General features: G+C 34.4%; 1 protein-coding gene across 1 annotated transcript in view; it reads left to right on the top strand.

The window, feature by feature from the left end:
* The window catches only part of LOC150092364 (uncharacterized), a 295,890-nt gene that overhangs the window by 213,315 nt on the left and 67,985 nt on the right, over positions 1-14,590 (top strand). The window contains exon 16 of the mRNA XM_090414851.1: positions 9,053-9,215. Within this exon, the coding sequence (XP_090270977.1) occupies positions 9,053-9,215 (163 nt within the window). The remainder of the gene's footprint in view (positions 1-9,052; positions 9,216-14,590) is intronic.

The raw sequence follows: 14,590 nt of genomic DNA on the forward strand, positions 1-14,590 counted from the left end.
AATCTCTCCAACACCTTGACCACAACTGCTGTTATACAGACTGGCCTATAGTTTGAGTATTCTGGCTTAGAACCATGCTTGTGGAGTGGTACTAATTTTCTTTCTCCTCAGGAACCCTATCCACTGCAAGACTTTGATTAAATAACCAGGTCAAGGGCATAACCAACTGTGGTGCACATTCCTTAAGAATACGTGGTGATATGTCATCTATTCCCACAGCCTTATTCACATCTAACCCAACCAACATCTGATACACCTGTGATTCTTTCACTTCTAATTCTTCTGATACTTGCCTCTCTTCTATATATTGCATGACATTGTTTACACCAGTATGATATATGCTGATAAAATGCTCATTTAATAATTCCACTATATCCTTTGCAGCTGTGATTCTGCTGCCATGAATATCCACCAGTGTTACTCTACCATAATTATTCTTTCTTTCGCTTGCCATATAGGAGAAAAATTTCCTTCAGTTAACCTTGGTCTGACCAGCCAATCTCCTCTCATACTGCATTTTTTTTTTTTCTTTACTATGCTCGTCAGCTTTCTAACCTGCACTTTATACTCCACATTGCTCTGATCACCACCACCAACTTTCTTGTACCTCTCATTTAATAACTATTTCATTAAATCTTGCATTCCGACAATTTTGACTTTTTATCACTCCTGCAATCTGGCTATCTCTTGTTCTGTCGCATCTTACTTCCATTTCCTCATTCATACTTTCTTTCGCTCTCTAATCACTAACTTTTGCTTCTACATCTTTGCATTCTTTCACTCCCTCGGTTTTTCTACCTTTTGTTCATTTCCATTTTCATAACTTTTTCTGTAACTCTGGCTTCTACATCCATGCATATGGATATGGGTTAGCATGTTACATAATGACATCACATGCCACATTATTTTAACAAAGGCTCATGGTAAAGTTATTACAAATACAAGATCATTACAGACAATATTAACATTAAGTGCAATTTCCTTAGGAAAACATATAAAAGTGAACATAAGTTACATAGGTACATGTCATGAGAGATTTTACAGACAAATATCATTACAATTTCCTTCTCATCAAACCACTTGCATTACCATTAAATGAGATTAAATAGTAGTAGCTATTAAACAGAACTTATTGCATTGCACATTGTTACTTTCATTTTCTAGGATGCTGTTTTTTTTTTCATGCATATGGTACTTGCCTCTCAGTTTATACTCCTCCATAACATTTTTCTCCACAGTGTGTGCTTAATTTCATCATCCACCCTATATTTCTTAATTGTTTTCTTTCTTTCACCCCCCCCATCCTATTCCGTAACTCTGATCAGTATTATGGAATAGTACTGATCAGAGCTGTTTCCTGAACCTTTCATAATCTCTGTCCTGTAGTCCCACACACAAGTATATTCCTTCTTTACTGAAGCCTTGATATTCCTGTCTACTGCAAATCAGTTCTTTCTTTAAAAAAGATTTCATTTCTCTTCTTGCAGAATGTTTTCTTCCTGTTATTTTGCATTTTCTTAATTAAAATTCCTCCTTACTTACTGTTCCTTTTTTAACTGACCAATCCAGTTTGCCTGAATAGACCAGTCATCACTCTCTACATTCCCAGGACTACAACAGCATGTTAAAGGCTGTATACCTTCTGAATTGCTGCCATTGATATTCTTTTTGTATGCCCACACTGAGTGGGCATAATTTCTGTTCTTTCATTGTGCTTTCCCTCCTGACTTGTTTCAGTACATCATTCTTGGTTCAGCTATTTTACTTATGTCAGTAATAACTTAAGTAAACCAACTCACCCATTTCTCACAAACTCTTTGTCTTTATTTCTCATACACCCAGTATCCACAGACAGATGCAACTTTTTTTTTAATCCGTAAGTACATCGACCAGTACCATTATTCAACTGTGAGCTCTTCCAGACCTTTCCTTCTCATCACAACCAGTCTTACTATTCTGAGACACACAGCTGATTCTCCTGTATTTCAGGTCATCTTACCCCCCCCCCTCCCAGCCTAACATCTGTCAGTTCCCTACTCTCATGTTGCATAGCTTTTTTTCTCAATCCCATATCCACCTTGTGTGTGTGTGTGTGTCTGTCTGTCTGTCCTTCCACCTGCTGATTTTGTCTTTCACACTTACAAATCTCCTATCTCTCTCTCTCTCTCTCTCTCCCCCCCTTCTGTGACTTCTTATACTCATTCTTTGTTTATCTTTCTTAATCCATTTTCCTTCATTTCTCTATCATCCAACACTAGTACTTCCTAGGCCTCTGGGTCAAATTATTTTGTATGATATCTTTCTTACTCCATTCCTTCATTTCACACATCATTATCATTTCTTGCACTCTGTAAAGGATGCATGGAATAACACATTAGTTCAATACATGATTTCATTATTGGATTCCCCCACCCCCAATACAACTTACACAAAATGGACAAAGTATTATATCTCCTCTTCCTTCTCCAATAGGATAGACCAAATCTGTTCCCGTCTCATGTCTGGAATATTTCTGAAGAATATCCACAGCATTGCATAAACATAATCTACATTCTACTTTATTGCTGTTCACACCATACATTAAATTTGCATTCCTATCTGATCTGAATCCACATGAAGTGCCTGTGTTATACAATGTATGATGTATTTGCAAACTGGCCCATGTTGGACAAGTTGGGAAAAACCTTAAATTCATCTTGGAAGACATAAAAAGAAATGCTTATGTTATATATCTACCGTGGCAAGTGTGGACTGGCAGTGTAGATTATCAGGCCCTTGCTAATCTACACTTGGTTTTATGATCTGTATTATGAAAATAATGTTTTTTGTTTGATGCCACATGATAGTGACATTGAGCTCAGCAACTACAGAAAATCTATGTATATAGGAAGGTATCTGTATGCCACATCCTGCTAACATTCCCATCCAAAATCTTGATGTGGAACAAATCGATAAATTATCTTATTAATTAGAAATATGTTAACTATTTTCATTTCATAAGAAAAATAAGCTTATTAAATTACCTTGCTGTTTTATCTTTGTGATTCAGCAATTTCAAAATTCTGTATATTTTAAAACTACATACCACTGGAGAAAAATAAGCTTATTAAATTACCTTGCTGTTTTATCTTTGTGATTCAGCAATTTCAAAATTCCGTATATTTTAAAACTACATACCACTGGAGGACATCTCAGTGCACTATAGTTAGAACTTATATTTCATAAATTTTGATAAATTTATGAAATTTACTATGAATAGCTTGTTAGAGAGAGGACATTTCTTAATGCTGTTGCTATCTTTCTTAATTGGTATCAGGATATTGGAAAATATATCCTTCATGGATTTGTGTTGAAGGCTTAATGGAATAGACCAGCACTGGGAAAGTTCATAGATTAAAAACAATATTTAATTTCCCAGTTCATCTCAGTTATAGAGACATCCTCAAATGTCAAAACTTAACACAGAGGGCTTCATGGAATATCATATGGTTATTATTTTATGAATATTAATTGTTTATATTTAACGAATTTACTGTGTAGAAGAATAAATTTTTTTTTTTATGTTAATCTCACTTGTAAAAGATTTGCAGATCTGTGATAATTATTAAAGTTTCTTTAATAGTTATCACAGTTCTTTTAAAGGTAGCTGTTTACCTTCTGTGAAGATAGACTATCTTGGCAGAAGAAAGACCACTAAGGGATTTGATTCTCATCACTGATCAGTGGAACTTTTCTAGCAAGTTCCTGAGTAAGTCAGTCTTTGGTACAGGCAGGTAGGATTTCTGTTTCTTGTAACACTGGTTTTATATAGATCAGTATTTATGATTTTCCAATTTCTAGTTCATGCATGATACTAGTGCACCAATTATCATTCGTGCACTAGTATAATTCAAAGGTAACAGTCTGTTGATTTGAAAACAAAACTGTCTATTTAGCTAACTAGGGTGGAAGAAAGGGAATTATATATTTCTTCATGTTATGTTATTTTCATAATTTTAAAATAGAGATGGGGTGAAGTAAGGAAGATAAAAGTTGTGGTTATTTTATTGATTGGGCACCTGTGTGGATTAAGACCCCTTAATCCACACAGCATCTGTGATACCTTTCTTGGAAGTCATTAAATGAAGAAACTCACCAACCATCTATCAGTGACCAGTTCTGCTTTCTCATCACGTACCATGAGAAAATTCTAGATATCAGTGCCTTAAACTACATTCTCATTTAGCTTTCAAGGGGTGACATTTGCTCTCTCCCTGTAAAATCTATAAAATGTGATGCTATAAATCATATTTTTATCATATCTCCTCATTTTCACCCAGCATTAAAAATAGGTAATAGATGAGTTTCGTTGTTAAGAAATACCACTGAGTAGGAAATTTCCTGATTTGAAGTTACATCAATAGTAGTTCTTGAGACTGATCCTATCCTACCATTGACCCCCAGTGATAACTAATCAAGCTGACCAGCTAGTGAATAATCTTGCTACCAGGTGCTCAATTAGGTCATGCCTGGAGTTTAGTGGGATTCTGAGTGGAGATGCATGCAGGGATATAGAGGCATGCATTAGACAGTACTGGAATAGACTGGATCCACACTGTGTGTTTGGAGGTGGAGAGACATGTCTGTGAGTTTTCCATCCCTCACTGCATTCTCCTCCTCTTTAACTCTTTTGTAATACACAGTCATGCAAGGCATTTAAAATATTTCAGTAATGTGGCAGAGCAGTAAAAAATCCATTTAAAAAAATCTGCATTCACTAACATTCAAAGTCATGACTCATACAGTGTGTGCCTACCACTTATTGACATCTAAATCTGATCTGTTATTTCTAATAGAACCTCAGCTGTCTGCCACAAAAAGTTTGTTTATTATTATTATTATTATATGAGACCTCCAGGGAGTCAAGGACTCATCGAAGGAGGCTACACATCATTGCGCAGTTGTTGTACCTTCCCTTAAACTTATGCACACTAGAAGCACTCACTGCTTCAATAGGCAAACTATTCTGTTCATTCACTGCCCTGTGAGAGAAAAATCTAGCTCTTACTGGATTTAATGGCAAAAAAAAATTACATTCCATAGATGTCCCCATGTTCTTTCCCCCTGCCTTCCATATAATGAAAAATTACATCAGGCAATATCTTATAATACCCATTCATACATATAGGCCTCCATCTTATCGCTTCTCTTTCTCCTGTTAATCAGAGTTTGTAGTCCATATACTTGCAATCTGTCCTCATAATCTAAATTCCATAATCTCAATATAATCTTTGTAATACTTCTTTGTACCCTTTCCACAACTTCTTTATCCCCTTGGAATCTAGGAGACTAAATCTCCATACAGCTTTTGCTTCTTCACTGCAAACAAACTTAACTTCCATAGATGCTCCCGTGTTCTCTTCCAACCTTCCATATAACGAAAAATTTCATCAGACACTATCCTATATCACCCATTCAAAAGTTTATAGACCTCTATCATATCACTTCCCTTTCTCCTGTTAACCAGCATCTAATACACATACTCGCAATCTGTCCTCATAATCTAAATCGCATAATCCAGATATAATATTTGTACCTCTTCTTTGCACCTTTTATACCGACAGCTTTATCCCCTTGGAACCCATGTATTCAAATCTGCACATAATAATCCAGGTGTGGTTTTATCTAGATCTTATAAAGAGGCAAAATGACTTCCTTATTCTTACATGTCAAGGTTCGCTTCAACATCGCAATTATCTTCTTGTATGTGCAACTTTTGCTATGTAACTTTTGAACTTTAAATTCCTATCCACCATTATGCCAACATCCCTAGCCTCATCAGTTCCTTGTAACATAATCTTGCATAATATAATATGCCATTGGAAATCTCATCTTGCCAAAGTGTGTAAATTTACACTTACTAACATTGAATTTATAGCCATTTTCATTTTCCCAAATTTTCAGCCTATTCAAATCATTCTGTGAGTGCAGGATATCAGTAGTATCTCTTATTGCCCTGCCTATCTTTACATCATCAGCAAACATTTGAACATTTCCTGTTAGATCCTCCCTAATATCATTAATGTATAGATTGAACAACAATGGTCTATGTACTGAACCTTGGGGTATACCACCACTCACCTTAAATCTAGCAGATTCCTACCCACTGTATACCACTTTTTGATACTGTCTGTCAGTTATCCATTGGTGCAGGTCAAGATTTTATATTCTAAACCCATATTCTTTAGTTTATGCAACAGCCTTTTGTGTAGTATCCTATCAAATGCCTTAGAAAAATCCAACATTATCATAGTGTATCCATTCCCTTTATCCAACTCGGTAACATTTTAAAATATGAGCAAATTACTAAAACATGACTTTCCTTTAGTAAACCCATGATGTTCCTTGCTGAGTATTCCTCGTCTTTCTACCCATTTTTGTATGCGAGTTCTTACCAACCTCTCTAAAATCTTGAGTTATACAAACATGTCAAAGTTGGTATGAGTTATACAAACTTATCAAAGACCTAACCAATTCGGCTGAATATGCCTTTAGCATACATGCTGATATTCCATCTGTCCTTATTGCCAAATTCTTATCCAGTTTATACAACAGCTCCTCAGCCACATTCTCATGCACCTCTAACTCTCCATCTAATATAGCACCATGTTACATATATCTGGTTGATACAGGTTATCAAAGTGAGCACTTGTTAATTGAATAATCTCATTAGCTTCTGACACTAATTACCATTGCATTCAGTAAAGTTATTCTTCCATGTTCATTCTTTCTTTCACTTGTGGCATAATGATAAAATTCTTTTGGATTTCCTTTAGCCAATTTGTTTTCATACTCCGATTTAGCTTTCTGTATAATACTTGTAACTTTTGTGGCCTGTATTTTACATGTTTCATAACTTATCACATTCTTATTCCCATGATATTCCTTCCATATCAGCTTTTTCCTCATGAGTCTCTTGCTTAATAAGGTTGCACATCCATTTCACTCCCACTGTATTTATTCTTGGAACTCTATGGATACCTTTGTATATTGCCTCATTTAAGCACTTTTTCTAAGCTTCCAATGCAGTACTAATTTCTTGCCCATTCAGTAACTGATACCATGGGGCCAAAGATAGTATTCTCTTAAGGTGGTCATAATTTCTGGTTTTGTGGTTCTGCATATAACTTGTTCTAATTGGAACATCTATATAATTATCTACTTACCAGAAAGTATGCGACAATTACTGTCATCAAGTGATGGTAAAATAGCATATTCTTAACAGAGACTCATTCTGACACATAACAAATCTAACATTCGTCAATTGAAAGTTTTTCACTTGGTTATATTATAAATTAAGGATACCAAGAAATTATATACTTGGTTTAATCCATTATCCAAGTGTAAGCAAACAAAGTTTGCGCCTGAAGTATCTTTTACGACTGGGGCAACTCGTAGCAAAGGTAGTATGAGTTCACATCACAATGTTTGGATAATTTGGTAACATCAGTGTTTACTTCAACTATCCAATTATGCTCTACAGAATTTTTTTCATCACAGTAGTACTTGGGTATTCATCAGATCCTGACATCAGAAAAATGCTAAACCTAAAATTCCCTATTTTTGATCTGCTTTAAATCAAAATCTTTACCTCATTCAGTTGCATTGTTGTCTTTGTTGTTCCTGGATTTTGATAACCAGACTGATCGCTCTGATTTTTTTTTATCTATGAAACCTGATTTTCTGCAGTTCAAATGTCCAATCAGTTATCCTCATTGTCCATGCTCAGACTGACTTCCCTTCAATTCCATTGATCATTGTGAAACGAATGCTGTTGAGCAACAATCTAGCATGAATTATCTGTCTTTCCTCATCATCTTCCCAACTCTTTGTAACCAGATTCCTTAACTAAGTCTTCTTCCAAATGTGAATATCAGCTGTCTTCTTGGTAATTCAGAATATAGCCTCATCCCACTCTCCTTTAGGACATCCTATGTCCAGCTATTCTCTCTCTCTCTCATGTTCTTTGGCACTATAGTAGTAGTACCAAGTGATTTATACTTCTCCTTTTCATGATCTGATTAATATTGCTTCCATTCATCTGACCTAACACTGACTGAATAACTAAAATAATTCTTTCTAGAATAACGACCTTAACTTCTGTTTCACTCAAAACCTCTGATAGTATACAATCTTGGTTTCCCAACAGGAATGCCAATGTAGCTGAAGAACAAAGATGCATCCAGCTTACACTGATTGCACAGCACATGTATATTACAAAAGATCATCTACTAATCCAGATTCAGCTTTGATTCCTTGCCATGACCATTAAGTGCATCTTTTGCCATCCCATGTTTTTTCCCTTCAGGAAAGTGTCTAAACTTTTTTTTAAGTGGTGGGGAGTGCAGGTGTGTTTGCCAAGGAGATGAACTTCATTATTACTTCTTAATATATGATGACTAATATATTTCCTTGTATATTAATTGGAAGAGATCAACCTTTTTATCCAAATCACTTTTTCTAATAAAAGTCATATCTTGAGAGTACAGTACTTTTGATTCAGTTTGAATTCAAGTACACAAGTACAATTCAGAGGTCATAGAAGCTTCATTTCTGACTGTGGGTAAGTTACAAATGGGATCCAAAATGAAAAGAAGGAAATAAAATCTGCATACCTGTTGCATAAAGAAGTGTTGACACATTGAATATACCTGAAACAGTCATCAGTACTGATAACATAGGTGATAGTTTAGTCATACCAATAGATAAATTAAAAGATTGCATGCTGTCTGTTTAAAACCTCAGAGTAGCAGATAACACAGATTTATGTTTATTAAGAACTGTAAGTTTGGATGACGAGCATAGAAACTTTATGCAGTTTCAACATAGTTTGCTACTACTGGCAGTGATACACTATGACAAATGAGTCAAGTATACAGCAGTTCACAATAAATTAAATCATCTGAATCCATTTATTTCAAAGTCCCTAGTTTGTATATTCTTTTGAACTCTCATAATATGATTCTTAATTTCTGTACCACATTTAATTTCATGACCCTTAATTCATTTTCAGTGCAATTGGACAAGAATTAGCATCTTTGCGATTTGTGACACTAATTACTGGTGGGTATTATGGAGTTAGTGAAGAGGTAGGACGGAGTTTTTGTGAAGAGCGTGAGCTTTTAAAAGAGAAACCAGCGAGACTCTATCACATTTTGCCTGATCATGACAGCAAGGTATGCGGATTATCATATCAGTTAATAAAAAAAAAAAAAAAGATCCCAATAGTATTATACTGTATTGTTAAAATCTATGGTAAAATCTATTAGGCACAAAAGAAAGATTTGAACTTTGCATTCAAGAAGTTAGTAACTATTTATCTTGATAAAAATTCTTTTTGCATTATCTCTGTGAGTTTTACTATTAATATAAAAGTCTATAAAAAAATTATATAAATAAAGTTACAAATCATCTACCAGATGATTGAAAGAAATGAGGTTTACTAACTGAATTTTTTTTGTTTTAAATTTATGAGTGTGAATGGATTTTTCCTTTTATGCATGTTTTGAACTATTATAGTATATCTGCAAAGTTGTAATCATATTGTAACCTTGACTGCCTTACTATTAGAGAATCTTCAAATGCTTTGAAGATTCCTTAATATTAAGGCAGTATATAAGCAGAACTAGTCATCATCTAGTTCTCAAAATATCATTTTCAGAACTAGATAGTGACTAGTTCTGCTTATATTTTTCAGGTTTTTGAGGAAAATGGAGAGATTATAAAAGTTTATTCATTTTAAGGAAAAAAGAACAATAGGTTATGTAACATCCAATCTTACCTGGCATTCTACCTTTTGAACTTGAGCTTTGCATAATATTAGTTCTGCCTTTGGTGTTAGAATGGGCTTAATTCTGTCTGCAACTGTTTTCTTATTTTCCCATTCATGGCATTAAGTTGGACACCATGATGTGACTTAGCATAATATTTTACCTTTTGTGAAAAGATTTGTGCAAAAATAAGTGGCATGACTTGCATTTTATTCTAAGAAATTCCATAATATAATAAAAACATATACATCATCATAGTGTTGCATTGTAACCATCTTATGTCCCAAACTTTGAAATACCAAAAAGACAAATACTGAAAATCCTGTAATAAGGTTTTACCATCTTCATAAAGTAATTCTTAATTGCATACTTCATACCTTAAGAATAAGCATCTTTTCTACAGGTGAGTAGAAAATATAAACTTATGATCATAATCACTTAGTTAATGAAATATGGAAGCACAAGGAAAGAAAATTAGACATAACATAGATTTTATGTGCCTAATAAAAGTTTATTAGCTAAGAACAAGATAACAATTTTCGATTACAAATGGTCCCATAAAAAAGAAGCTTGTAAACTAGTTATGCAACGAGTCCATTGCCAGAATTCAAGAACCAAACACAATCAGTGCAGTAGAATTATGAAAATGGTTCATTATGGAGAAGTAATCATTCAGTCTCCAGACTAGTACAAGATTACCATCGATGTTCTGTACTGTACTGTGGTAGACACATTATAATTGAAGACAGGTGCAATATGAACTATTCATATGAATTAACAGATAGGATACAGCTGCATGGAGAAGAGCACACCATAACATTATAGCTATTGCGTATCTTTATGCTGAAAGTATCAACAATGCAGCATTCAAATTACATGAAATCAGCAGTGTTAACATGGAATAAAATGTTCAGTATATATCATTGAATAACCCCCTGATACTAGGCAGTTAGCTGCTTGTTACCAGATTGTTAGCAGAGTGGTGGATGCCGCATGGTCAATTATATCCATTTCAAATATGGCCTGTTCAAGCTTTGCATCTACCTAGAGTAGGACTATCAAAGCATTTTGTGAAAGGCTTCTGAATCAGGATGCAGTAGTAGCCATTCAGACTTTCTCAGCTCAATGTGGATGGAGCATACTTCAAATGGAATAGGATTTTTAATAGTCATAACTGGTATTTATAGCCTAATGAAAAATCCACATGTATATCAGAAAGAAAATTCCAACACCAGCCTTTTAATAAATGTTTAGTAAGAAAAGATTGGCAAGCTCCTACTAGTTCTTATTAGCCATTTCCTTAACAATCAAAGGCTTTCTATTGACAATTTCCATCAGAACAATTATTGCAACTATTGATATTATACCATTGCCAGTATTATAGCATGATGTGGTGCCTGTCCATTCTTCTGAGTATGTGAAGTTGTATTTGGATAGGTGCTATCCAGGTTGATGGAGAGGACAAAACAGATTTGTAGGGTCAGTTGAAAAGCATCACTAATTACATAATACATTACACAAGCTATGAAAGGTGAGTTTTGTTTTTTTAATATTAAATGTGTGCATATGCACTCATGTATACACATGTACACAAGTGTTATAGAACATATGTATGGCACATTAGTGGTATATGTTTGGGTTTGGTTTTAAATTACAACCAAAATATCTAAGGCCTATGAGATCAGTATTATGTCTGTTAATTGAGTATGTTCTGGCTATTTTGCTGTTTCTGGGAGAGAAAATCCTACCACTTCCATATGAGGAAGAAGAAGCCTGTTGTCAATGCTTATGTTAATGTTAAATGTTAATGCCTTTCTTGATTCCTTAGAGAAAATGGTGCAAAGAAGATTGTTCTAAAAGGATAAAGGAAGATGGATGAAAGAAGAGAACTACAAGTTGGTTGTCAGGTTTGAATCTGAAATGTGGATACAAAACACACAGCTTGCAGCTGCTCCTGTTTTCACAGTCATAAAATGACTACAGTATTCAACAGAACAGAACCCATGGAAATGCACAGTATTAGAACATCTATAAGATGAGAGAAAATGTTTGGAGTGAATCTGTGAGACAGGGGTTATCATTAATTGGAATCTGAAATAGCATCAAGCATTGTTAGTGAAGTTTTTGGTGCACCATCTCAAATGTCAAAACAGTATTCTTGGTTTGATCAGATTTAGAATTTATATAGTATTAGTATATATAAATCCGAAATGTAAAAATTGTAATGGCTGGAGTGGGAAAGGACACAATTTTTTGGAAATCAAGCATTGAATGTGATATTTGTGCCAGGAAAAACTAGGAGTGCAAAGCAGTTTACAAAACAAAATATGATCTCGCCTAGAGATATGGTAATACTCAAATCGCTAGAAAGTGAAATGAGATCTTTTCTGTGAAATAAGATAGACTTGTGTTTTGTAGATTTGAAGTTGACATGGTTGGCCTTATCCTGCTGGTGAAGGTCAATGTTTAAAGAAAATCGTTGGTTATGAAAGATCTTGAGGCTTGTAACATTTCACTGTTAAAAGGAAGGAAGGAAGAGAGGAATTGTATCAACAGCAAACTGTGCATAGGAAGAAGAGCATGCATTAAGTGCAAAGTACAGTACTGCCACTAATATGAAATCTTAAGAAATCATCCACCATGACATACAATGAACAACCAGTTAGTAAAATGATAATCTAATTACAAAAGACAGGAAGTGGACTGTAAGATGGTATTCTGGTAAATAGGATTCTACGCTAGTTCCCAGTTGGAGCTAGCATAGCCTTGTAAATGTCAAATGACAACAATTAATGTTGGCTTGAAGATTTACTATGGATCAAATTTACAGTGGATGCTATGGATATGGAAATCACTTATTAATTAGTGGATATCAAGAAAGTGAAGAAGCTGACTGTTGGTGACATCCTGCAGTATTTTCAAAAGCAATAAATTAAGATGAAGACAGTGGGATAATTTGGCCAACTTTTATCTCTCTATTTTTTGGAATATGGTACATATAATTTTGTCTCCATTCTGTAGGACTAATTAAATAGCATATGATGGTATAATAACCATGTGACGTATGAACAGATATGACATTATCTTATTAAAACAAAACAACATATTACTACTGATTGATAATGCTTCAAATTAATTAAATTTTTAATTAAATGTTTATATATAAAACAGAACTAAAATTTTTCCTTCTTTTTTTGAGTAATAAAATCAGAAATTATTAAAAACATGCAAGGAAGCTTGTCTTTCAAGCATGATCAGTAAAACTACAAGATGAAAGTCAGTTATAAGGTTCTCTCTCTCTCTTTTGAGTTTCATTAAATTAACTTTCAGGGATAAAAATAACCAAAGAGATATGCAGTAATAAGAAATGCCATTAAAAATAATAATAAAATAGTTTTGAATTAAATGTTTCTATATAAAAAAAGAACTGAATTTTTTTTTAGAAAAATATTTCACATCACTAAAAATTAAAAAAAAAAAGACTATAAAATTGTTAAATAGCAGATATTTTACAGTGAACAATTTATGTTAGATTATTATTACAGCACATAATTAAATCTGAATTATGAACACTGAAGTCTTCAAGGAAGTCTATAACCCAAACCAATATTCTCCAATTTATGCAGTAGTCTTCCATGCTGTATTCCGTCAAAAGCCTTAGCAAAATCGAAAAGTATCATGGTGTATCCATTCCCCTTGTCTAGTTCAATGGTAACATTGTTATAGAATGTCAGCAAGTTGCTAAAACATGACTTTCCCTTAGTAAATCCATGCTGTTCATTGCAAAGTAGAGATTCTCTGTCAAACCATTTCTGAATGTGAGCCATAGCCAACTTTTCCCAAATCTTCACCACTACTCCTTAGATTCTGATTGGTTGATAGTTGGATACATTGGTCTTTGCACCACTCTTGTGCAATGGAATTACCATATATTCTTTTCACTCCTGTGGAGGGATATCTTCCCTGTTCTGAGACTCAAATTATATAACCAGGTCAAAGAAATAGCCAATTCTGTTGAACATTCTTTTAGCATCTGTGCTGATATCCCATCAGTTCCTATTGCAGAATTCATATTCAGTTTGTGCAACAGCTCTAGTACTTCCTCCTCATCCACATGAGTTTCCTGGTATGGTGAAGAGGTAGCAGTGAGTTCAATGTTGCACACATACCAGGTTGACAGCTTTTAGCAAATTGGCTGCTCATTAGTTGAACCGTCGCTTCTGCATCAGTCACTGACATACCATCTGCATTCAGTAGTATTCTTTCAAATTCATTCTTTCTTTTACTTGCAGCATAATGATACAATTCTTTTGCATTGTCTTTAATTTGCAGAGCCAGTTTCTTTTCAGACTTAGCCTTCCATATTCCACTTGTGACTCTTCTAGTTTGCTGCTTATAATTATCATAACTGACATCAACCTTATGCACACGATATTCCTTCCACATCATCTTTTTCTTATGAATCCCTTGCTTAATTAGATTACACATCCATTTTACTCCTACTGTATTCTTTGAACTCTAGGGCCACATTCGATATCGCATAATTTAAGTGTTTTTTAAACAATTCCCATGCACTATTGGCATCCTTCCCATCCAACAACTAAGTCCATGCCACAGAGCCCAGCATACCCTCAGGTGGTCATATTTCCTGCTTCGTAGTTCAGCATGTAACTTTTCTGAATGGAACATTCATTAACTTAGCCACTTCTCTAATGAGTACTGCCTCCAGTTGGTGACAGTGATCAACTTCACTGTCACCAATTGGAGGCAGAATAGTTACA

The sequence above is a fragment of the Typopeltis vanoorti genome, chromosome 26 (genome assembly GCF_054136105.1).
Source record: "Typopeltis vanoorti isolate ZY-2024b chromosome 26, IOZ_Tvanoo_1.0, whole genome shotgun sequence".
Classification (NCBI taxonomy): Eukaryota; Metazoa; Arthropoda; class Arachnida; order Uropygi; family Thelyphonidae; genus Typopeltis; species Typopeltis vanoorti.